The 27,116-nt window shown below is 33.7% G+C and overlaps 1 protein-coding gene across 2 annotated transcripts; it reads left to right on the top strand.

Moving 5' to 3' along the window:
* Positions 1-1,758: 1,758 nt before the first annotated feature.
* Positions 1,759-27,007, top strand: LOC129244873 (uncharacterized). Of its 2 annotated transcripts, XM_054882766.1 has the most exons (9): positions 1,759-3,119; positions 3,168-4,233; positions 4,873-5,009; positions 5,479-5,709; positions 12,189-12,300; positions 20,780-21,033; positions 21,796-21,934; positions 25,345-25,499; positions 26,844-27,007. In XM_054882766.1, the coding sequence occupies exons 1-9, from the start codon at positions 2,720-2,722 to the stop codon at positions 26,957-26,959; spliced, it is 2,610 nt and encodes an 869-aa protein (XP_054738741.1). In that variant the 5' UTR covers positions 1,759-2,719; the 3' UTR covers positions 26,960-27,007. The 2 variants fall into 2 exon arrangements, with proteins under 2 accessions (XP_054738741.1, XP_054738742.1); XM_054882767.1 differs by lacking the exon at positions 5,479-5,709 and having other exon boundaries at positions 1,759-4,233.
* Positions 27,008-27,116: the final 109 nt, after the last annotated feature.

The raw sequence follows: 27,116 nt of genomic DNA, 5'->3' as shown, positions 1-27,116 counted from the left end.
AATGTTAGATTGCTAATTAGCACTGGTGTTGCATATCTCAAAACTTAAACAACAACCCTCGTAAGAAATTATTTTATCGTAACTGCGAGCATATTTAGCAAAAATATGGGAAAGTATAAGATCTGCTATTTTACACTGTTGTTGCCATATCTCAAAACTTAAACAACAACCCTCGTAAGAAATTATTTTACTGTAACTGCATGCAAATATCACAAATTTGTGGGAAAATGTTAGATCTGTCATTTTTCACTGGTCTTGTCATATCTCAAAACTTAAACTACAAGCCTCGTAAGAAATTATTTTACCGTAATTGCATGGAAATATGATAAAAATATGGGAACATGTTAGATCTCTCGTTTTGCACTGATATTGCCATATCTCAAAACTTAAACAACAACCCTCGTAAGAAATTATTTTAATGTAAGTGCATGCAAATATGGCAAAACTATTAGATCGGTAATTTTACACTGATACTGCCACATCTCAAAAGTTTAACAACAACCCTCGTAAGAAATTATTTTACTGTCACTGCATGCAAATATGGAAAAATTAGGGGGAAACGTTAGATCTGTCATTCTGTCTGGCATTCGTCCATGTCTCAAAACTTAAACAACACCCCTCGTAAGAAATTATTTTACTGTAACTGCATGCAAATATGTGAAAATATTAGACCTGTAATTTTACACTGATATTGAAGTATCTCAAAACTTAAACAACAACTCTCGTAAGAAGTTATACTTTTGTAACTGCTTGCAAATATGGCAAAAATATAGTAATGCTATTTTACACTGATATTGCCATATCCCAAAACTGAAACACGAACCCTCGTAAGAAATTGTTTAACCGTAACTGCATGCAAATATTGCTCTGCGCTGATTTTATGAATATATCGACAAATTTTGTACACTTTCGCTATATATTTACTACCCAAATTTTTACCAACTATTCAAAATTTACTCATAAAAATTTATTTCAAACTTTTTTCCATTACAGATTGCACATTTAAGGAAACACTTTTCGCTAAGCCGACAAACAGCTATTAAACGCCACCAGCAACAACAAATGCCCGTACTGCCTTTGCAATTGCTGCTTTAGCTACCGCATAGTTGTGACCAGCAACAACACAAAAATCATTCACACGAGGCAGCGGCAAATCATTGATGTTTAAGCGTTTTTAGTTACTCAGCATGCGAGAGTTGGGCACTGCATTCATTTGAGGCACGCGAGTCACCAGTTGGACTTCAATTTACCTGAAGTTATTTTTTGTTTGTATATTTTTTTTGGTTTCGTTTTTTTGGATTTTGGAAAACCCGCGAAACATGAGCACCAATCAACTGTGGCAATAATAAAAGCTCCTAACAAAAAGAAAAAAAAATCCAAAAACAAGCAACTCGAACGAAAATTGTGCGCCTACACATGCACCACTAAGCGCCACATATGCAACAGATAATTTGCGCCATCCCCTCACGCTAGCGCCAGCTTAAGTTGCAGCAACTAGACGCGAACGCTGAAAAAGAGGAGCGTTTTAAAGTAATACAGCTTGAAACAAAAAAAGAAATTGGCTCGCAGAGACCAACAACCGCATTGTGGTCGTAAAATAGCGGCAACAGCAGCAGCAGCAGCAGCAGCAACAACTGCAACTACAACTTCAAAACATATCTACCGCATTTAAAAGAGAAATATTACAACTACCATATTAAACATTTAAAGCGCCACACACACACAGATATATACGCACACATACATACATGTATATACTGCTTGTTTGTGTTTTCCTTAAATTGCTGTATTAGCTGCAATAACAACGACGCGCAACACAAACCAGCTGCACGAGATATCCGCAACAGGTACACAGCCCCGACAACAGCGCGGCAATTCCGAAACGAATTAGTTCAAGCGTGTGCACACACGTAACGTACAAATAAATATTTTCAACAATAATCGCCAATTGCCTAACGTGGAGTGCAACGACCGCGCCGCGCCGCGCCGCCACCGCCACACAACGCACGCGCCGTAACAACCTTGGCCACTTCGAATCGATTGCCGCTGTGCTGTGTCTTTAATATTTGTTGCACACACGCATACGCAACGTTTGCGGCAGCACGAGTTTGGTGTTTGCAAGTTCAAGCGCAAGCGGCAAGTTCCGTTCAATTAGCGAAGCATAACCATAGAGAAGGCGACGGCCGCGCCAAGCCACACCACAACACACCACGCCAAAACATTTGAGTGGCACGCAAACAGGAAGTTGGGGCAGGAACCAAAGCGTGTACAACAGCGAGAAGTGGTTACGACTTGATTGCGCTCTGCTTTTGTCAAAACGATTTGGAGGTTATCAACCTCCGTTTAATGGTGCGCGCAGATTCCCACTCTGAACCACCCAAACATCAGCAGCACAACTAATCACCGAGGAATGCGAGACTTATCTGTTGGCGCAGCAGTGACAACAGGAGTAGTGGCAGCGACAACAGTTCAAATTGACAATTCCAGTACAACATTTACCGTGGCGGTCATACAAAAATTGCCAACTACGTTTACTTGTGTAGACCTTCAACCATAGTGTTCCGCGATTTGTCCAAGCCCATTTAACCCACCTATTAAATAGTCGTTACAATATAAACATTAGTCCACAGCATTCCAGCGCGCACCTTCGCCACCTACGGCACCTGCCCTTTAGTCATCTCAAAACGCCACGCCCTAACCGTGCTGCGCTCAATGTAAGATGTTAGCAACCGCCAAATGGAGCCTCTTAACCGCAATTGTTGTCAGTTTTCTGCTATGCGCTCAAGCCATTGAACGGCCACCAGCGCTTACGAATGCATCCGCATCAGCGCCGGAAACCGAAACACAAGTGATACAGTCAACGCGACAAGCGCGCGCTAGCCCCTCATATACAACTGCGTATAGTCAACAGTTGACCAAAGCGTCATGGCTGCCCGCAACACTGCCAGGTACTACGGCGCCCGCCACAGACAATCAACGTACCGCGCGCAACCTTTACGCACCCTTTGAGACTTTCAGCAAGGTGGATGTAGCGCCTTTTTCGAATTGGCATCGCCGCACCGATGGCACTATAGTGCAATCTTTTGGCGCCTATCGTAGTGGGCGTGCCGTTGCAACGAGTGCGCAGCAGCCCCAAAATCTACAGAATTCCCAACAACTTCAACCAGCTCAGCAGACGCATTCCGCTGCCCAGCGTCGCTCGGATGTCGTTACTACTGTCGAGATAATACCGGCGCCTGGAATTGAACTCTCCAGCAGCACTAGCAATGGTGTTGGTGGCACCGTGCCAATCACAATACCCAAGCAAGTGGTGCCCGGTGCTGATGCCACTGCTGCCGCCTCTTCTCCAGTTCCTGCCATAGCGAATGCGACACGCAGTTCACGTCAGCGTAACTACGTTTACATACCGCTGCAACAGCAAGCCAGTGGCACAACATTGTTGCCGAAACGCAACAACAGCTCGCTGGGCTACTTAGGCCCACCCGCCCATGCAGTGGCTGCTGTAGCACAAGAATTTGGCGATGAGTTGATGCATGCGCACACGGATCGCAGTGATGTAGTTACGGCGCCAGCGCCTGGTAGCGCGCTCACTTCAACGGACGGAATGGAAGATGAGGATGCAGCGCGTCGCAATGGCTTCAAATTTCCAAGCTATAGTCTACAACCGGCAAGTCCGTTTTATCCGCAGGGCTATCGTGAAGACAACCCTATATTTGCAGAAACATCTGCCTTCCAGACGCCATACAGCGAGGAGGCGTTGCCTACACAATACGATCAAGATACGCGTCATACGAGGCAGTTGTTATACGAGAGCGCTGATGCAACACCTATTTCACACCCTTTCGAGTTTCCCGGGCAATCGACGAATGTCAAACCGCATACACTGAATGCTGCCATCGCTTCGGGGAAGCTGTTTCGTGAGGAAGTTACCAAATTCGGTGATGTAAACGGGCCCATAACAGCTTTGCCGCAACGCCCACAACGCGGTTTATTCTTTGGTGATACTGAATTTAGAACAAGTCCGCCGCGGCCCTATGTACCGCAGAAAGCTTTCAATGAGTATATTGGGCCCAATGGACCACTGGACTATCAGAGTTCGAGAAAAAGTCGCTTCTTCCCTTTCAAATCGTCGCGCAGCCCACGAGTTGTCTTTCCGGTGAACGATAATATTGGCACGACAGGCCCGAGTGGCACTGGGAATGGCGTCTACTTTAGCGATAGCGTGGCTTTTAGGCAAGTACTGAATAATTCCAAAAGGCTTTTACTTTTCGAACACACCTCGTACATAGTTTCACATTCACTGACGCCAGAAATCTTCATTTGAACGCATCAGGCAGTTATCAGTCCTTAAATGTAGTTGTTTTATCTAATTTCCATGCCTACCAAAATGAACATTACTTCACGGGGTGGCCTATTGCTTGAGTTTGAGTTTAGTCTTGGACTTGAGCTTCGGCTTCGGCTTCCCCTTCGGCTTAATACATTCGAGCGGTTCGAAGTGGATAGATTGTTGTTGTAGCAGCTTACTGAACCCTGTCAGTGCGATGTAGTTACCGGATGTAGTGGGTGCTTGGTGAGTAGGTTTGATAGAATGATATGAAGAGGTGGTTAGTGTCGTGCTGGACATATGTTGGTTAGGTCGATGTCGATTCTGGTTTAGAAAACTTTTAAAATCAACTGACTTACTTATGAATTTGTACAATTACTGTAAAGTTCTGCCTGCCATTAATTGCAGCTTATTATAGTTCCCCAGCACCTGGAAATGCCTATAAATTATTCATAAGGCTGCTTAGAATTACAGAACTGCACTAAGCGCGCGAAATTACAATCACAAGACGTTTTGTTGATATTTTAACAAACAACTTTCAATTCCAGAGATCAAAACTTCGGACTCAATGACTTGGCTGCCATTCAAGATGTTCGCAACGACTTCAGTCTACAGGATATCGATGGTAGTACCTCGGAGAGCAGCTTGACCGGTGCGCCCTCATCGGGTACATTCAAGGAAAAAGGTAAGCAAATCGTTCTCGAACACAAATGCCAGCTTACACCTACACACACATATCAAAAATAAGCATACATACATACATTCATGCGTACATATACAAAATTACATATTTTTTACGGTTTACAGTTCAAAGAAAGACATGAAAAATTCACACAAGAAAATACATTTCTTCATTTTCCTCTTAAGTTCTCTAGTGGTGCTTTTGGTTGCTTTGGAGCACTTTAAATAAAGTTTTACTCAAAACAAGAGATATAAACAAAAAATTTTGCGTAAAAAAATTAAATTGGAACTGTAAATTTCAAAATTACTGTAATATTTTTTTTGTCTTCAAACTAATATATAAAAACTAATTTCGCCCAATGTAAAAATATAAAAAAAAATTCCAATCTAAAAAGTAAAAACATTTTTGGCAATTTCTTTCATTTTTCGTCTCTCTAAATATTTATGTACTTTTTCCCACCACTTCTCCTCAGTTGATATCACAACCGAACTAGAATGTCAACATCGCGGTGGCACATGTGAATTTTTTCTCGGTTGTTGGATGAGCGGTGGCCTCTTGCAGGGCACATGCAACGGCCTATTGCGCGGTTGCTGTCATCGCACAGCAAAATCAGCCAACCTACGCACTTCCGAGTATGTGGGCAACGCAATCGATTTGACTGATCTTCCGCATAAAAACTTTGGCCCAGTTAAAAATGATGCCAGTGAGTTGTGAACGATTTCGAATTTTAGGGTATAATTTGCACGTCGGCATGTGGTGGAACTTGGCTTGGAAATGGCTGTACTGTAGCTATGTAATTATGCGGTTTGCACTTGTTTTAGCGCTTCTCCCTTGGAGGACACGTAAAGTGTAGTTTAGTGGTGCGTGCGCGCTTTGTAAAAGTAGAGGTGAATGCGTGGCGGTTGAGTTTGTAAAAAAAACAAAAATGTATTATTTAGTTGGGAATTATAACGTTTGGCAGTTATCCATTTGCTGTACCTGTTCGCTCGTTGGGAGTAATGTTTGTACATAAATAAAGGGTGGTTAAGTTTCAAGGGCCGGTGTTGATGTTGAATAAAATACAATGTTTTTCGGAAATTATTATCATTTCTCTTTATGATGATAATAATAGTGCAGCCCAATTACGTATTAGACAAAATATTGGCCGAATAGCCGCCGCTGTCTCGGCGGCACACCTCCAAAGATCACGAAATGCAAATAGTTGCTTATCTAAAGGGTGGTTAAGTTTTAAGGGCCGGTGTTGATTTGGAATAAAATACAATTCCTTTCAGAAATTATTATCATTTCTCTTTATGATGATAATATTGGTGTAGCTCAATTACGTATGGAACAAAATATTGGCCGCTGCGGCCTCGGCGGCACACCTCCATCCGATCGTCCAAATTTCCGATGACGCTGAGGCATAATTGAGATTCTATGCCGTTAATGTGCCAAATTATCTCATCCTTTAGCTCTTGAATTGTTGCTGGCTTAGCGACGTACAACTTTTTATTTCAAATAACCCCAAAAAAAGAAGTCCAACGGTGTCGTTGACGTTTAGGTGTGGTTCACATTCAACATCGGCCCTTGAAATTTAACCACCCACCTACCATACTTATTTTATTATATAAACTGACCATTAGAAATTAAAGCTGGTTCCCTGCGTCGAGCGTTTGAATTTATTGTAACAAAAATTCGGTACAAATTTATTTCATTTTTTTTAAATTTAAACATTTAATCAGCAAATAATATTTCTTACTTTCGACCAGGTCGTGGACATAGAGGTTATTGTCCATAAGCGCCTTATATTTTATTTTTTTTATTACTATTAGCTCTCAATAGCTCAAGTGGCAATACAACCCAAAATATTCACTCAAAAATAATACTAAACTTAATAGAACTAATAATATCGAAAATTAAAAATATCTATACAAAATAACAATAACAATAAGGAATATAGTAAATGCGTTTCATAATTACGGGTGAATGCTCGCCTTGTTTTACTAGGCAGAAAGCAGGAAAATGTTCAACACCTTTACCAAAAAAAATTTTCTAAAATAAGCGCGATTTTTCAGCCTCTGGAAACTTGCATTTTGTTATTTCAAAATTTAATAGGCTATAAAACTGCGTACACATTTTTTTTTTTAATTTTAATTAAAAGTTTCGAATTTTTGTGAAAAATATGAAAATTTTTTGAATTTTTTTTCTTACTACTATACCACTATAATTGGCGCGTACACCCTTTTTGGGTATTTGGCCGAGCTCCTCCTCCTATTTGTGGTGTGCGTTTTGATGTTGTTCCGACCTACAGTGTCAAGCCTACTCCGAACGGCAAATATTTAATGAGGAGCTTTTTCATGGCAGAAATACACTCGGAAGTTTGCCATTGCCTGCCGAGGGGCGACCGCTATTAGAAAAATGTTTTTCTTAATTTTGGTGTTTCACCGAGATTCGAACCGACGTTCTCTCTGTGAATTAAGAATGGTAATCACGCACCAACCCGTTCGGCTGCGACGGCTGCCTGTTTTTTGCTTCTTACTTTGCACAAAATTTAAAGTTTGCATTGGTTTTGTTTATAAATTGAATTAAAAAATTTTTATAGGATCATTAAATGATAATTTTTATAGTAAAATGAACTATATTTACATAAAAAAAATTATTAAAATTACATTAAATTTAGTCTGCTGTAGTTATGACCTACTGAATTTACCCAACCAACCTTAACGAAAATAAATTTCTTACTCAGAAAGAGAAATTGGATTTAATATTTAAAGGTGTACCTGTTAGGAATTATAATTTTGAACTAAAGAAATACTTTTTACCCTTTGTCTACAACTTAATTTTTTCAAATGTCTGCTTGAACAATAAACTTTTTATGAATTTCATTTCTCAATCCTGAATCAGCTAACTAGTAACACTTCAGCACAAACAAAAAAATAAATTGGCTCACTGCTGTTAAATTAATCTGTGGTGCATAAATATTTGTTAATGGATTTTAAAATTGCTCTCTCTTTTCACAATACTGCCTAAGCTCAGAAATCTATTTCATAATATAACATTAAGTAAATATAAAATCCAATACTTTTATAATTGGCAGATCACATGAAAATTAAATTGAGGAATATACACAGAGAGGAAAAAATTTAAGTGCCGAGTAAAAAAAATAGTTACAAATTTTTTAAAAATATTTATAAATTTTTTTAAATTTTTTTTTGTGTTTAATTTAAAAAAAAGAATTTAGTTTTTTACTTTTTTCCAAAAAAAAAAAATATTTTTAATTTTTTTCAAAAAGATATATATTTTTTGTTTTGAAAAAATTTTTTTTTTAATTTAAAAAAAAAAAAAATATTTTTAGCAGATAATTAAAATATTTTTTAAATAATTAAAATATTTATTAATAATATTTAATTTTTTTATATACATTTAATAATTAAAATTTTCTTTTTTATTAAAAAAAAATTTTTTTTTTCAAACAAAAAATTATTTAAGCGAATTAATTACATTTTTTTTCATTTTTTTCCTTATTTTCTACTTATTTGATTATTTTTTAATTACTTAGCTTATTATTATTATTGCTTAGTTCCAACAAAAAACAATTCTTTGAAAATTTTTTAGTTATTTAGTTTTTTAAATTTTTTTTTTAATTTTCTAACCTCAACGAATACCCATTTAATTTAATTTGACTATATGTGGATAAACGATACCTGCATAATTATTGGAAAGAGTAAATATAAGCAAGCGCAAGAATGACTCACAATTTTATTTAAATGATTTAAACAGCTGGCCTTACAGCACCCCATTCTGGGATCCCAATTTTTTAGTACTTCTCTGCGCGTTTTGGCACTTATCTCTTTACTAATATTCACTAATGAACACTCTGATTTTATAATTTCTGATTTCAACAATCGAATTGCCTCTGAATGTTTGGCGTAGCAGCGATCTTTAACAGCAATACAAAGAAAAATGTATAATGGAGTCAAATCATAGCTTCCAGGCGGCCCACTGCCATCGCCTTTTCGGATTGTCTATTCAATTTTCTATAGCGGCGGGTTAATTACCTACCCTGTTAGAAATCAAATACATTAACGAAACCAACGCAGGACAAGTCTTGTGTAGAGTACCTTCACTTCACTTTCAAACTTCTTTCGAATTCTTTAAATACATTTTTAATGGGTAAATGAACTCAAACTTAAATTATGTAAACCATTTCAATTTACTCTACTCTTTAATTTCAATGACAAAATTCTTTTCCTTTTTTTTTGAAACCCGAAACATAAGTAAACATATGGCACACACCAAATACATTTTTTTGTGTCATATGATACCTCACTCCAAAGCAAAACCATAGCTTACTGTGAAGTAAGTCTGCCTAAGCAAAATTTAAGTCTGCCTAAGCAAAATTTTATTGTATAGTATTTTTATGAATTTATAATTTTGTTATTGATTTTTACTTGTAACAATGTTTGGTTGTAATTATATATTTTATTGCTGAGAAGACAAAAAGAAAGTATAAAATAAAGCCATTCTATCAGAAGGCGGGCAATTCAGTCTTAGCCTGGTAGTTGGAAGGCAGTCATTTGCCCTAACTAAATAAAAAAAAAATCTTTTATTTAAAAGGAACCTTTAGTCGGCAGGTTTGCTCTAAAGCTCTTCTCCGAAGAAAACTACTTTTCACTTGTTGAGGTCCTATGATCCCGAGAGGAGTGAACAAGGAAAAAAATTCAATTTTCTAATGCTTTCATAGTTTCCATCTTTATGCACTCAAAAGGTTATCCAATTGGTGAATGTTTAAATATAAAGTAAATCTCTGACACAGCTCGAATATTAGTTCGATAGATCAAAGTCCAAAATAAGGGCGCACTTGTATTTTATTTTTATATTTTTTTTGTGAGTTCTTTCAGTGCTGCGATAGGTCAACCTAATCTGATGTAATATTCGAGCCTACTTTTTTCTTTTTTTTTAATTCGAATTTAAGGGTTTGTTTTTGGTTTTTAAGACCTCTACGCTCACCTTGGTAAAATATACAAAGTCTCGGAACTACTTTACTAACCGCAGGCGCACTTGAGGATATTCATATAAAATTGTACCGAAGATATTTCATAAACGACTTCAGGCCGTCGCCTCATTTGAAATGGTGTTTTTGGGTGTTTTTTAAAAGCATGTGAAACGGAAACGAAAAAATATTTTTTTGTTTTGTTTTCAGTACTTCATTTCTTTATTTATTGTTAAACAAATTTTTTTTTTACCATTCGAGATTCGATCAAAAAGTTGTTAGCCTTCAAAAAATGGTTGTCCAAAAAAAGGTATATCGCTGGTGATACGGATTCGGTGACTCACAACCGTCTGAAATCAAAACGACAAAAAGGCTCTTGTATAGTATGAATGTTCCTATCGTGTGAACTATGAAAAAAAAAATTTCCCAAATGATGGACATTCCAAAACGGTTTTTCCGTTTTTTGACACTTTTTTTTACTTTAAAGGTTCGCAAAAACTACTAAAGAATGTTTTTTTCCGATCGTAGCTCATGCGATAGCGACATCAATTCTTCGTCATTTAAATTTATTTCTCCGGTTCAGTAGCACCGGCTATAAGTGTGTCTATTGTCCATGTGAAGGTCATTGAAGGCTCACAACTTTTTGAACGCACCTCGTATGGCCAAAACAAAATTTTAATTTTTTTAGCATAAATCGGAAAATAAAATACTGCAAACAAAAAAAACAAAACTTTTTTCATTTCCGTTTTACGCAATTTTAGAGAACCACCCACACCATTTCAAATGAGGCGAGGGCCTTCAGCTTTATAATAATAAAGTAGTGTAGCATTCGGACAGTGAGATTTGAAAATAAATATTAAAAATAGATGTAAAGAAAATGGACAAAAAATTCTATTCTAGAACACTTCAACTGACATTTAGTGATTTAAACAATTTTTTGTTGGAATTTTTGCATGCGCATGTTTTTCGCTACATACACCCCGGTCGTTTGCATCACAAAAAATAATTTTATTATCACAAAACGACACTCACCTATTACAAATATATATACATATGATATATAATATAAAAGTTTCTTGTTTTTGCATGCAATAACTAGTTAGCGAGTAGTTACTTAGTTGATTAGTCGATTAGAGCTTTGCACCTTAAAATAAATTGGAAAAATTTTAATGAATTGAGTAATAATTATCAGTTAGCCAATGGTGGTTTACGACTAAAACTCATTTTATGTAGCTCACTGTGCTCGAAGGTCCCATTTAAGTATAAAATCCTTTCACCAAAAACATAAAATTGAGTTCCTTTCGAAAACCAACCAACCAGCCAACCGTCCGTCCTACATTTCATCAAACCAAGCGCTTTCTAGCAACTACCCATGATTAACAACATACATATGCACACACACACACACATACATGCATATACGAGTATACGTGTGTATGTAGCAGATAAATTTAAGTTTAGCCACTCACCCGTACGCTGCATGCCCGTTTCGCTTAATATTTAATGAAAATAATTAGTGCAGCATTTTGTGGCACAAATGCCAATACTCATAAACTATCACACATACGTGCATATATATGATAAGTATGTATGTAATTTGTAAAAGTTTCTTCGTTAGCACGTGCCGTTACCGCTCAGCCGTGTTTAAATGATTTCAGCCACTTTAGTTGTTGCTGCAATCGCTTATTACTAATCTCTAACTGCATCTAAGTGGTTCGATAGGTTGTGTTTGACTCGATTGCAACCTTCGTTTGCGGCTGCGGTTTGCCAATTTGTTGCGGAAGATCAGTGAGTGGCGCGCGTGGAATGAAATCGAATTTGTGGTTTTCAATTTTGTAAGAAAAACAATTTTTTTTTGTTGTTTTTGGTTTTTTTCGCAACTTAAATTTGTATTGTACTTTGCACTTTTGCCCGGGTTTGTATGACTGGTTCTTTTTTATTTTTTGATAAAATTTGCAAGCGCTTTTGTATTGGTAGCCTATACGAATTCTCCACTACTAATGCTCCGGCTCTCATTCACAATAATTCACTCTCATTAATTGCAACTATCGCTCGTTAGAAATAAAATACCCTCCAAATAATCTCTCCTTGAATGTACAGTTCAATTTTTATCAAATATTTGCTTGCATTAATTTCTGTCACAAATTAATATTTCTTTGTGTATGCATCGAAAATACATCTACAATATAAAAATATTGCACATTTTACAGGTTGCGGCATTTCACTGGCCAAACAGGCCGCTCAGCGACGCATAGTCGGCGGTGACGATGCCGGTTTCGGCTCATTTCCTTGGCAGGCGTACATACGTATCGGATCCTCGAGGTAAGTGCATGAGTGTGTGTTTGTATATATAAGGTTTTATTTGCAAAGCAGCTACCGGAACAAAATATTTTGCATGTAAAATAAAAATACGCGCATTCCACATTACATATCTGTAAATGCTACATGTAAGCAAACATTCGTGTTGTCACTTGTTGGGTCACAAGTTGCATAACAGCACACGTTGTTGGTGTGCATGTATGCAGATATATATGTAAGTATATACTTATGTTTGTCCCACGTGAAAGCAGCAGCGCCGTTGCATAATCAGTTCCTTCCGGCAGTACGTGCCATAGGCATTTTGTTGCACTTACGTTCGGGCTCATATGGCTGTCATACAGCTGTGTTAATAATAGTGCGAAAAGTTTTGACTGCTTATTTATTTTAATAAAACACAAAAAAAAATTTATAAAAAAATTTTTATAAAAACAAAACAAATTATAAAAAAAATTTTATAAAACAAATTTATAAAAAAAAAACAATAAAAAAAATGTTGTCTGTTTATTTATTTTTATGGAAAACAAACAAAAAATTATAAAAAAAATTATAAAAAATATATAAAAAAATTTTATATAAAAACAAATTATAAAAAACCATATAAAAAAATGTTGACTGTTTATATATTTTTATAAAAAACAAAAAAAAATTAAAAAAAAACTTTTATAAAAAACCAAAAAATTATAAAAAAAAGTTTTATAAAAAAATTTTTTGGTTGCTTATTTATATTTATTAAAAAACAAACAAAATTAATAAGAAAAATTTTATAAAAAAAAATTATAAACAAAAATTTATAAAAAATAATTTATAAAAAAATTTTTGACTGCTTATTTATTTTTATAAAAAACAAAAAAAAAATTATAAAAAATAATTTATAAAAAAATTAAAAAAAAAAAGTTTTATAAACAAATTTGTTTACTGCTTATTTATATTTATAAAAAAAAACATTTATAAAAAACAATTTTATAAAAAAACAAAAAATTATAAAAAACATTTTATTAAAACAATTTTCGACTGTTTATTTATATTTATAAAAAACAAAAAAAAACGTATAACAAAAAAGAATTATAAAAACAATTAAAAAAAAATTTATAAAAAAATTTTTGACTGCTTATTTATTTTCATAAAAACCAAAATAATTTATAAAAAAACGAACAATTATAAAAAAAAAATTTTTTTACTGGTTGTTTATATTTATAAAAAAAACTAAAAAAAATTAAAAAAAAACAATTTTATAAAAATAAAACATTTTTTTAAATATCTTATAAAAAAAATTTTATTAGATAAAAATTTTATAAAAAAATATGCATAAAAAAATTTTATAAAAACAAAACAAATTATAAAAAAAAATTAAAAAAAAAATTAATAAAAAAAATTAAAAAGAAATGTTGACTGCTTATTCATTTTTATGGGAAACAAAAAAAAATTTAAAAAAAAATTACTAAAAAGAGTTATAAAAAAAATGTTTGCTTATTTATTTTTATAAAAAAACAAAAAAATTTATAAACACAAATTTTATAAAAAAACAACAAATTATAGAAAAAAAGTTTTATACAAAACTTTTTTGACTGGTACTTAAATTTATGTATAAAACAGAAAAAAATTTATTCAAAAAAAATTATAAAAAAAATTTTATAAAAAAAATGTATAAAGAAATTTTTTACTGCTTATTTATTTTTATAAAAAACAAAAAAAAAAGTATAAAAAAGATTTTATAAAAAAACAAAAAATGATAAAAAAAGCTTTATAAAAAAATTTTTTGACTGCTTATTTATATTTATAAAAAGCAAAAAAAAAAACAAAATTAAAAAAAATTTTTTTAAATATTTAATAAAAAAAAATTTATAAAAAAATGTTTGACTGCTTATTTATTTTTTTAAAAAAACAAAAATAAATTTTATAGATAAAACTTTTATAAAAAAATATGTATAAAAAAAATTGTATAAAAAATTTTAAAAAGAAATACAAAAACCAAATAAAGCAAACTCTCAAACTTTCTGCAAAATTTAAGAACAATCAACAAATTGTCATCAAAACTTGAAACTTTTTAGTCAGAACTTTTAGAATAATTTCGAGTGCGCAGTTTAATAGCCTATTGAATTTTTCTGCAAAAATGGCATTTAAAAAAAATGTACGTCGCTAGCGAAACAGATTCCGGAACTTACACGTGTCTCAAAAAGGCAAAAAGAATATTTTTCAGTATGAATGTCGTTAAAACATATTAAATTTGACAAAATGGCGGACATTCAAAGATGAAAACCCGTTTTTTTGACCCTTTTTCTTTCACATTAAAGGTCCGAAAAAAATACTAAAAAATTTGTTTTCCTAATCACATCAATTCTAAGTTATTGATATTTTATTTCAACAAAATCGGTTCAGTAGAAGCGGCCATATCTGTGTCCATTGTCCATGTGAAGACCATTTTTTTGAATACTGACAACTTTTTGATCAAACCTCATATGGCCAAAAGAAAATTTTTATTTTTTAACAATGGATTAGAAAATAAAATACTTAAAAAATAAAAATAAGAAATCTTTTTTTCGGTTCCTTTTTACATGGTTTTAACGAAACCCCCACAAAACACTATTTTAAATGAGACGCGGGCCTTAACGAGTTAATATAACAACCATACCAATAAACACATTGATTTCCTATTTTATCGAGCTTTTGGCCCAGTATCATCGCGCTCTCACCACACCAATATCGTCAGAAATGATACCAACTGACTCGCAGCCATACTCCGCTTCAACACAATATGAAATCGAGTCAATTACAACCAAGCTTAACAATAGAAAATCTTCCGGAAATGATGAAATTGCAAACGAAATGATTAAGCATGGCGGTTCCTCTTTAGTGTCGGAACTACATAAGATCTTCACGAAAGTAGTTCAGCACCAAATAATACCAGCTCAATGGAAGCTTAAAATAACAATACCAGTCTCTGAAAAGCGGGGGAAAAAAGCAAAGCCCGAAAACAGAAGAGATATCAGCCTAGTGGGATCGGTGTCGAAGCTATTCACTTAAAGTATTGCAACCGAAATATCTAAAAAAGGAATAAACGACGAACAACAAGGGTTTTCCCGAAATCACTCTACAATCGATGCCACTTTTATTGTGAGCCAAGTTGTTGAGAAAGCAATGGAATTTAACCAACCGACGTAAATATATTTCGGAGATCCTACCAAAACAATTGACAGAGTTAAGCTATGTAATGTAATGAAGTTATTACGAAAGAAAAACGTACCTAAAATATAGTACTGCTAATACAGGAATTAAATACTGACAACAAAACCATTATTCTGTCAAATGGCATAAAATCCGATCCAAAGTTATTACAGTGGGTATTCGACAAGGCGACAGCCTAAGCCTAATACTGTTTAATGTTATTATGGATGCGATTATAGAGAAAGTACAAAAAGTAGCTCCTGTATATATAAGTAGATTGGGCAGCAAGAACATTAATTATTAATAATAATAATAACTTTCAGCAACTTCTGTTCGAGTTTGAAAAACGGCTGGCAAATTTAGTATGGAAATCTCAGCTAAAAAAACCAAATCTATGGCAATAACCAGTGACCCTCTTCAATGTAAACTCGCCGTTTATAGCAGAGCAATTGAACAGGTGCTGGAACTCAAATACCTGGGAACGCTAATAACCAGCAACAAAGACATAAAAAATATAATCGAAAATTCAAATTATTCTACTAAAGTGGCTGCCATATGAGGACGTTTAAAAGATATAAACGGCGGCCACCGTAGCCGAATGGATTGGTGCGTGACTACCATTAGGAATTCAGAGAAAACGTAGATTCGAATCTCAGTGAAACACCAAAATGCAGAAAAAGTTTTTTCTAATAGCGGTCGCCCATCGGCAGGCAATAGCAAACCTCCGAGTATATTTCTGCCATGAAAAAGCTCCACATAAGAAATATCTACCATTCGGAGTCGGCTTGAAACTGTAGGTCCCTCCGTTTGTGGAACAACATTAAGATGCAGGCCACGTCAAAAGCGAGGGCTGACACAACAGCAACACAGCACTAAGAAGAAATGCATATAAGTACATAGAGCTTTCGCCGGGCACACTCTGGACCAGAGAATAACGAATGCTGTAAATAACAGGAAAAAAATCCTAGTAAAAGAAGAAGAAATTTTGATGAAAATTTGTTTCCTTTTTTAATTTTGTGCAAAGTCTAAAACTCCGCATTATATAGCTTTGTAGTATGAACTATATTTTTATTTGAAAAAAATCAAAAAGTCACCAGGCTTTGACCTTATCACTGAGGGAATCATAAAACAGGTCGCACCAACTCGTCTAACTAAATTGACCAAAATTAGAAATACTACATATTATACATATATTCAAATTGAAGCACACCTTTATATACTAGAAAACTGCCCAGGTGTTCATGTTCAACAAGCCAAGAAAGCTGGCACATGGTGTATCCTCATATCGGCCAATAGTATATCATTCCTATATATTTTCTCAAAACCATTAAAAGAATTACTTGCCGAACAAAATTATTTCACAGAGAAATTTGATACCAGCGCATCGATTGGGCTTACGTACAAAACATTCAACAATAGATCAAGTCCACAGGCTAACTCAAGTTATAGAAAATTCCTTCGAAAAAAAAGTGTGCTCTGCTTGCTTACTACAGGCTTCTAAGGCTTTCCGTAAGGTATGCCACGATGGCCTTCAAAAGAAAATAAAAATAAATCCGATCGTTTCTTTCGAATTAAATATGACGATACGTATTCTGACCTTAATGAAATTAAAGCTGGTATCCGTCAGAGTAGCGTTTTGGGGTTCATTCTTTGGCTAATTTTTACATGCGATTTGTATACCGATCAAAGAAACGACACGGCAGTTGGTGAAGCAAGCGTAGCTTTTTCCGTCATTTTATTCTATATTTTATATTAATTTTATTTAAATTAACGGAAGGTACATCAAATGAAAAAATACAAGGAGACGGGTGTGCAATGTATAGATGCCTGAAATCAACCGATAGTACTCACACTCGCCAACGTAAACGTACGCCCGTACGCCCATATCAACTGACACGATTAAACATTGAGATACGATACTACAGAATACTGAATACAGAATACTACGGAACGGTGGTGAGAATTCATTTATATGAGGCTCTCATTAGTTTCATCGTGTCAGCTGATGCGGGCGTACGTTCAAGTTGGTGAGTGTGAGCACCATAACTGTGTTGGTCTAAAGCTGCTCCCATTGCAGCTATGCAAGCAGCGACGATGACTAACAAGATGTGGGTGGTGTTGTTGTGTTGGTGGTGGGGAGAGCTTTTCGAGTGTGAGCACAGAATGCAGTGTGTAAACATGATGGAAAGAATAATGAGATGGCGCCTATCGTGGTCCCGTTACTTTGCGCTCAGCGAATTTGACAACTAGTTACCAGACAACTAGACCAGATTACCATTTTCGTAACTTGATTTAGCATTTTTTTTTTGTTATTTAGTCTCGGACTTTTAGTTCTTTCTTCATGACATTTTTCTGGCTGTTCTAATTAAAATGTCGTGTTTATAATTTTGTAAAATATACATTTTTTAATAATTATTTAAATAATTCACTCAGTTTTATTTAGCTGTACTTTTTTTTAACATCTGGTGGCATTGCCCGCGATTGCAGGTGTTGTTGGTGTTCTTCTGCTTTCGGCAGTCAAATCTCTCTCTCGCTACTGCAATGTTGCCTAGCTTTGGATATAAAAACGCACTAAAATGCCCATTCAAAGAAAATAACCAAACAAATTTTTATTGAATCACTTAAAGAACTTTGTATGCGTGACAAATTGTCTTTAAAATGTGCGTTTTCTTAAATAAATGTGTTATACATAAATTTATGAGTTTTTTTTTTAAGCGAGATTCTTTTGTTAAGAGAACGACTTTTTTGCTATATTTGAAGTTATATAACTAGATAAGGTACTCTTTTTTTTAAAATGTCAGTATGGTTTCTTTAGTATTTTCTGGTATTTTGTTGTTTATTTTTACAATGAATATAACTCTTAATGTCCTATGTCTCACTAAGGATTGATGACCGGAAGAAACGATTACACCTCTATAGTTTTAATTCGCATTCAATAAATTCAAAGGCTTTTTAAAATGTGTAAAAAGGTTTTCAATCTTAAGAAGAGTTGAGAGAGGGGAATTTAATATTTTTGCATAACCTTAAATGGAGCCAAAAATTAAATTTGCCCTTTCAAATAATCAAATTTTATAAGAGTAAAAAAATTTTCATTAGCACTAAAATCTTCTCAGAGTGGCCTTTTTTAAACTTCTTTTGTATAATAATACAGTTTTTTTTTAACCTAAAGTTTTGGTAGCTTTAAATTAAAAAAAAAAGAAACAAACACGAAACTTCAAAATTTTCGCATTTTCGGTATAAAAAAGCACTAAATTTATTGCGAAGAGCAAATGGTTGACAATACTGCACAACTCAGCAAACGCGACGTCACGTACGCTCTGATGGGCGCAATCTTCTTTCTATCATTCTTGGTTGAGAGATGGGTTGGTAGACAGTTGCTTTTCGAAAATAAAAATATGAGCAGGTACGAAAAGAAGAGCGCCGCTGAACATTGTTTTTGGTAGGGCGCGACAGACTATCCTGTCAGTAGGAAATACACAGATAGAATCCATTGCAAATCTTCAAAATATTTTAAACAGAATCCATGAGTGAAAAGTTATTTGGCGCATAAAATTATATAAAATGAAAATGAAAACCCGTTCATATTAAGGGTACCCGGTGGTCTAGAGTTTTCAAAAAATCGACTTTTTGTTTTTACGATATTTCGAAAGAATATATTATACTATGAAACTTTGATGTAGAAATTCCCAATATTATAGCTTCTCCAGCCCATTAACTAGGTAGAGAGCGGTCCGTGCGCTCCTGTACCTCAAACTTTAAACTCATTTATTTCGAAACGACTTTTTTCGGCACGGCGTGGATGAAAACAAAAAAAACTATTCAACCTAATCACTTGAAATTTGGATATGTTGTACACAACATATATCGCTATCGTCGAAACTAGATTCATAATTTTATTTCAATAATCTCCTATTTTTTAAACTAAAAAACTAGTGAAAAAAACCCGATTTTACGAACTATTTTTTCAAAAGTGCGCCATTTTGTCAATTTTTCATTTTTTCGATTTGTTCTAGTTCCGACCATAACTGCACTCTTTCTGATTAAGAATCTTCTTGAATTTTGTGTTTCAGATGAGTAGAAGTCTCGAAATCATCTACGCCTTCCGGGTTCTATTTTTCGAGAGGGTTATCTTCAGCGGCATTTTTATAATAATAAATTTTGTTTCAAAAGTAAAAAAAAAATTTTTGTGTGCTCAATAAACGTACTAATAAGCCCGAAAAGTTGAAACATCATTTATTAAATTCTTAATGGCAAACAAAAAATCGTGAAAATAGGTGAAATTTTCGTGCTCTAAGCCACCAGGTACCCTTAACTTCGCGTGCAATAAAATTAGATATGTATCTTCCACTTTATGTAAATGGATGACAAGTCCCGTATCATATCACGACTAAACACCTGGGTATGATTTTTGATATCAAGCTCAGATGGAGTGCCTACGTAAAGACGAAAAGAGAAGAACTTGATATTAAATTCAGAAATAAGTATTGGCCTATGGGTAATCGATCTGCCTTATCCACTTACATTAAAATGCTTCTCTGACTGCAACCAACCTGGACGTATGGAATCCAATTATCGGGCTGCTCAAGCTCCAGCAACATACTGGTAACTCAAAGCTTCCAGGATAAAGTCTTGCGTTGGCCTATTAATGCGATCTTGAATGCGACCTCGGCATAGAACCAGTTGTCGTCGTAGTTAGAAAAAATGCCCTATCTCATGCGAATTGGCTATATCATCATGTCAACAGCGTAGCCACAGCCCTCGCCGACCAGCACAAATGGTTTGAAAGGTTGCAACGCAAAAAGTCGCACCACCTCATGCAGTAATAAGCTGCTTTGCAAACCTTGTGCAAAGCATCATCTTATTAAGTGTATTATACAAAAACCAAAGAAAATTGTTCGTTAGTCTATTTATTGTTAATTAGTTACAATGCAAATAGAGTAAAAACAAAAAAAAAAGTGAGTCTAAACTTTTCATGAAATCACGCTGCTACTTTTATGCACGCAGCTGTATGTAGACGCATAAGTGTGTTGTCAAGCTTCTTGAAAGCCGTGACCTCAACTCTACTCTTCACCGGTCAACCGGCTTTAAGTTTATTTACCAATTCATCACTACTTTGTCATCACTGGCTTATACGCAACATTGATTTTCTACTCTCTCTCGCTCGCACTTCACTTTTTTTTCAGCAATGGAGGCCAACGCTTTCCATTTTTTATATATACATATGAACACTGTACACTTCTTTCCTCGAAAATTTGCTTCTATTTTCATTTATTTGCATTTATTTATTTTCATTTTTTTTCCTTGCTTTTGTTTTTCTCAGATGTGGCGGTTCATTGGTGTCGCGTCGTCATGTCGTCACCGCCGGTCATTGTGTGGCACGTGCCACACCACGCCAGGTACACGTCACTCTCGGTGATTATGTAATCAACTCCGCCGTTGAACCTCTGCCTGCTTATACGTTTGGTGTCCGTCGCATCGATGTGCATCCATATTTCAAATTCACACCACAAGCGGATCGCTTTGATGTGTCTGTGTTGACGTTGGAGCGGCCGGTGCATTTCATGCCGCACATAGGTGAGTACTGGGTATAGTTAAGGTCGTCGTATATACATACCTATGTCTAGTACACAATAAGGCATACGTTTTGTGAGTGGGTACTTTTATCTTACTTGGGGACACTCAATATGCAAGCGGTGTTAATAAACGTCGCGGATATCAGGACCTTTATTAAAACTATATTGATTTTGAAATCGTCACTAATACAAACCAATACCTACTGTGCGGCGGAATGATTCGAAGTATTCCATTCTGTATAAAAGTACCTCGACAACTTTTTTTATTCTCAAGTCAAATTTTCCATAGCTTAATTAATTTTTTAATAACTTGGCAGCGCGCTTTCCGAAAGAGAACAAAAGAGGTAAAATACTGCCGTGAGCGAAATACTTGTTTGAGACATATAGACTAGAATTTTACGAAAAATATTTTTTTCGCAACTCCGCATAGTTTTTACCATTTTTAGAGAATTTTGAAAGGCAATGCATTTATAAGAGATGAGATAAAATCTGCAGATTAAAATGTGCAGAAACTAAAATAGCAAATAGTTGTAATGTAAATTGTAAACGTTGAACGCTTTTTTCTAATTTTTTTTTTGTTTGAGTTTCCGGCAAATGAGTAATGTGACATTAACGAATGTCCCATAAAATATTTGTTTTAAGAATTTTACATCAGTAACGCCCTTAGTGGATAACCCTTTACTTCGATTTATATTTAAAAATTTTACATTTTAAATATTTTTTTTTTATTTCAATTATATTTTCATTTTCCTTAACTTCAAAGCACCCATCTGTTTACCGGAAAAGAACGAAGACTTCCTTGGAAAATTTGGTTGGGCAGCCGGCTGGGGCGCTCTGAATCCTGGCTCAAGACTGCGGCCGAAAACATTGCAAGCGGTGGATGTGCCGGTGATTGAGAATCGGTGAGTTTATAAAAATACTCTTTTATAAAATAAAAAACATTTATTTTACGCTACCACTAGAAGTCTTAACACTAAATGGAAACATGAATATTTCATTAAACAGCCATTCTATCGCAAATGTAAGTGATGATTTCCTGCAGCATGAAATCCAGTTTTGCTCCATTCTTGTAGATAAACTAAATTCCTGCTCAAAGTGATTTGCTGTATATAATTTATTCAATTTTTTTTTTTTTTGATATGGAATGAAATTTTGAAAATTATAAAGCAGAGCCTTTTATTGAATAAATATTGTGAGAAAAATTATGAAAATAATCAAACAAAAATACTATTTGGCATACAGTGAACTAAAAAGTAACTGGGATAATTACAAGGCGAATCTATTAAGGGGTAACACCACTCTACACGCGTAAAATAAACACGATTTTTAAAGAATTTTTTTGTATAGAAAGAAAGGTAAAACAATCACTCTGATTTGGGAAGTTATTACTTATATACTAAAATACAAAACTACAAAATTTGATCGAAAAATTTTACAAAATGGCGGTATTGGAGACATTTTTGTAATGTGGTTTCTCTTGAAGGAGCTCCGCGGCACGCAGCACAGAGCGTGCAAATTTTAATCTGGAACAAGGAAATTTATTTTTTCTTAATCTAGATAAGAATAGCTAGAGAAACACGTAGGGGATTTAAAAAATATTTATTTTTGTGGAATTAGCAAGCATTTGAAGGAAAAAACTCTATTTTGGACTAAAAAAACGGCACTTAAATAATTATAACAATCGTTTAAATTAATCTATCGAAAATCCCCTACGCTCTTCTCTTAAGAAGGTTATTATACAGACGTAGTGAAAAACCTGATTAAAAATATTTAAAATTGTTTGAGTTATGCTGCGTGCCAATTTCAGAAAACGTGTTTTGAGAAAAACGCGTTTAAAGTTTGGAAATTTGGAGAAATCGTTAGGTAGCAGTCACTAACGCTTGGTTAAAAGCTTAAAATATTTATGAAATAAACTTCGGTAACGTATAAAACTTTTTGTTCTGTATTTTAAAAGGTTCAAAGAATTTTTTAAGCTTATAAAAAAAAAATCAATTTTTTGAAATTTCTACAGTGGTGTTACCCCTTAAAGGCGGTATCGGTAAATCAGCTGATTTGTTTTTTTTTTTTTTTGCTTTCGCCGTGTCCATTGGCCTGTCAGCCCAGAATGAAGCAAGGCGAATTCATTCTTTTCTTTGACAATCAAATGTACAAAATATTGTTGTTGGTCTAGTGCCACCACGTTTACTGAATGCGCCTTTGACACTAATATTCAAAAAGTTCAATTTTATATGAATAAAGCAATTATGCACAGATTTCAAGAATTAATTTATTTTAAATACATTTCATTTTTAGCTATATAATAAAACATATAATGGAAACCATTACTTTCTTAGAAGAAGGGTTTCCAATTATACGTTTAATAAAAGAGAACCGGAAAATTTCTGTAAGTTATATTGCCAAGCCACTTAAAAATTCGCCAATTGTGGACGTACGCCCACCGAGTATCAAAAATGTTCATATTCACAGTAACGCATACAGAGCGTAAACTCTTAGAAAAAGCTCCCTTCTTTCAAGAAATATTGTGAGTAAAAGGATTTTGTTTTTTTCCTTGTTCAATTCTCTCAGAAACATAGGACCTCGACAAGACATTTGTCTTGCGTTGGTTACGTTAATCTATTTGATTTCTGACAGGATAGGTGATTAGCCTACCTATACCAGTCCTAAACTTAGGAATAACACCTTCTTACTGCTTGGAGCGCCATCTGTGTTTTACATTTTTCTGCCAGAAGGATCGCACAGATGGTTGAGGACTTCGCTAAAGTTGATGTGTAAAAGGTGATGAGTAACAGGTTAAACTATGCTAAAGAATACGTTAGCAGTCCAAATGAATTTTGGAACAGCAATGTTATTTTCACCGACAAGAAATTCAACATATTTGAGCCACAGTTTTATCTGGATACGAGATGGTACAATAAGTACCCGTGTTACAAATGAAGACACCATTTTTTTGGTGAAACAGCCCCTTCTTTTTCGCGAAATGCGGCCGTGTCTCCTTCTATTTTTTGTCAAAGTGGTCCAATAACTCACTGTAGTATTGTCCGGTGATCGTTGTTCCTTTTTCTAAAAAAATCCATCCGGATGACGCCACTCACACCCACAAAATCGTTGCCATGACCTTTCCGGCCGATGAGACTGTCTTCGCCTTCTTTGAAGCAAATTCACGGGAAGAAATACATACATTGTTTTGATTGTTGCTTAGTTCCTGGTGTGTAATGATAAATCCAGGTTACATCGACGCGAAAATTCTTTTGGATCTCGCTTAAATTGCTCCAAAAACTACTTCGAAGTTAACAGCTGCATTCGCTTGTTGTCCATCGTAAGCAATCGCGGCACCCATCGGGCCGACAATTTTTTCATCGCCAACTTGTCATGTAAACTATTAATTGCTATTCCGGTCACCACTCCTATGGCCTTTGTTACTTCGCGTACTTTCGTTCGGCAATCAACGAGAATCATGTCGTGGACTTTTTGAATGATTTCCTCGGTAACCACGTCTGCGGAGCGTCCTGATCGCTCCTCATTCAAAGCAGATGTTCGCCCACGTTAAAATTCGTTGGGCCAATATCTAACTGTGGTCATAGATGGCATAGAAGCATTCCCTTAGACAGCATCCAACTTTGCTTTAATCTCCTCACATTTTTTCCCATCTAAAACAAAAAGCGAATTACCGAATGATGCAGCTCTTCTACATCTTAGCGAAAATCCCGAAACACGTCTTACTCGAAAAGCTGTAAAATCTAAACTAACCTATCAATCAGTCTGAAATTTGTATTACCGTCGTTTGATAGATGACAGCACACGATACTAATGCCAACTTTCCTCAGGAACGTTCTCTGTCATCAAACTCGGGTACTTATTGAATCGCCCTCGTACAGCGCTCAATTCTTGTAATGTGGTTGGTACTGTGAAACATGGTGAAGGGCATATAATGATTTGGGGAGCAATGTGTGTGTTTTATTGAAGGCGCTATGACTAAAATAAATCCTTTGATATGGCCAAACTATGTTCTGTTAGCTCCCTGAATACGGTCTTGTATAGATAAGGACATATCCTTTTTTATGCTGAGTACTACGCTTAATTTTTAAACTGCTGCATGAACTCAAAAGAACCAGGTGTCCCATTTATACAAATGTTTACTCATTGAGGATTTTTTTGATTTTTACCACGTCCACAACTTCTATGAAAAAAGTTTAATTTGCAATGGCTGCAAACCAATAAAAAAATTTATCATTTATAGCTTATTTTTATCACACAGAAATTTACTCAGTTTATTTCTTATTAGTTAAAAACATATACAATTTTTTCTCTTTAGCATCTGCGAGCGTTGGCATCGTCAGAATGGCATAAACGTCGTCATTTACCCGGAAATGATGTGTGCTGGCTATCGTAATGGTGGCAAAGATTCCTGCCAGGGTGACTCGGGTGGTCCGCTAATGCATGAAAAGAGTGGCCGTTGGTATTTAATAGGTAAACAAAAATTTCACTAAACATGAAAAATATTTATTTTATTAAAAACAAAATAAAAATAATTGTTTATATTATATACAAAAATATTTTTTTCACTCAAACAAAAAAACAACAAGAATAATTTTTTATTTTATATAAAAAAATATTTATTTCACTCGAAAAAAAAAAACAAAAAGTATTTTTTATATTATTTCAATAAAATTTTTTTTTTTTCTATATCACATCAAAAAATATTTATTTCACTAAAAAAGAAATAATTTTTTATATTAATATATATAAGAAAATATTTATTTCACTCAAACAAAAATCATCATAAATTGTTTCTAATATTATATAAAAAAATATTTATTTCACTCAAAAAAAAAATTTTATGTTATATAAAAAAATATTTATTTCACTCAAAAACCAAAAAAAATTATTTTTTGTATTATATAAAGAAATATTTATTTCACTCAAAAACAAAATATTTTTTATGTTACATAAAATAATATTTATTTCACTCAAAAAAAAACTATTTATTACATTATATAAAAAAATATTTATTTCACTCGAAAAACAAAACTTTTTATATTGTATAAAAAAATATTTATTTAACTCAAAAAAAAAAAATTTATATTATTATTATTTCACTCAAAAACAAAATATTTTTTATGTTATATAACAAAATATTTATTTCACTCAAAAAAAAAAATTTGTTATTTGATAAAAAAATATTTATTTCACTCAAAAAAATATATATATTTTATATTGTATAATAAATATTTATTTCACTCGAAAAAAACAAAAATTTGTTATTTGATATAAAAAAATATTTATATTTCATGTTGTATAATAAATATTTACTCAAAAAAAACATATATAATTATTTTATGTTGTATAATAAATATTTATTTCACTAAAAACAAAATATTTTTTATGTTATATAAAAGAATATTTATTTCACTCAAAAAAAAACTATTTATTAGCTAAAAAAATTATCAAAACTATTTATTATATACAATATTATATAAAAAAATATTTATTCCACTCAAAAAAACAAAAATTATTTTTTATATAATTAAAAACAAATATTTATTTCACTCAAAAAAAAAATTTATATTACATAAAAAAATATTTATTTCACTCAAAAAAACACATTATTTTTTATATTATGTAAAAAATATTCATTTCCCTCGAAAGAAAACAAAAAATATTCTTTTTATTATATAAAAATACATTTATTTCACTCAAAAAAAAAACAAAAATTATTTTTTATATTATATAAAAAAATTATTTACTTCAATAAAAAAAAAAACAAAAATTATTATTGATATCTAAATGCATAACTCATCTACCTACTTGCAGGCGTAGTTTCAGCTGGCTACTCGTGCGCCTCGCGCGGCCAGCCGGGCATCTATCATCGTGTACCCTATACGGTAGATTGGATATCCTACGTCATCGGTCTAACAACGAATGTGTAGTACAAGTGAACATTTTCGACTTGGCTTACTTCAACTATACTTTAGTGTATTTAGCTTGAAAATAAACTGCAACAAACAAAATGCTCAACCCTCTATTATATTTTATACGACTTGTTATTTAATTTCTCCAAAATTCTTCCAATTTATTTAAAATTCT

The sequence above is a fragment of the Anastrepha obliqua genome, chromosome 4, assembly GCF_027943255.1.
Source record: "Anastrepha obliqua isolate idAnaObli1 chromosome 4, idAnaObli1_1.0, whole genome shotgun sequence".
Taxonomy (NCBI): domain Eukaryota; kingdom Metazoa; phylum Arthropoda; class Insecta; order Diptera; family Tephritidae; genus Anastrepha; species Anastrepha obliqua.
This window is presented reverse-complemented; position numbering and strand designations above follow the sequence as displayed.

Excerpts from the sequence above, each read along its gene's own strand:
- LOC129244873 (XM_054882766.1), top strand. The coding sequence starts at position 2,720 with ATGTTAGCAACCGCCAAATGGAGCCTCTTAACCGCAATTGTTGTCAGT. Across the intron at positions 4,234-4,872 it reads AGCGATAGCGTGGCTTTTAG|AGATCAAAACTTCGGACTCA; the intron begins GCAAGTACTGAA and ends TTTCAATTCCAG. Across the intron at positions 5,710-12,188 it reads CCCAGTTAAAAATGATGCCA|GTTGCGGCATTTCACTGGCC; the intron begins GTGAGTTGTGAA and ends CACATTTTACAG.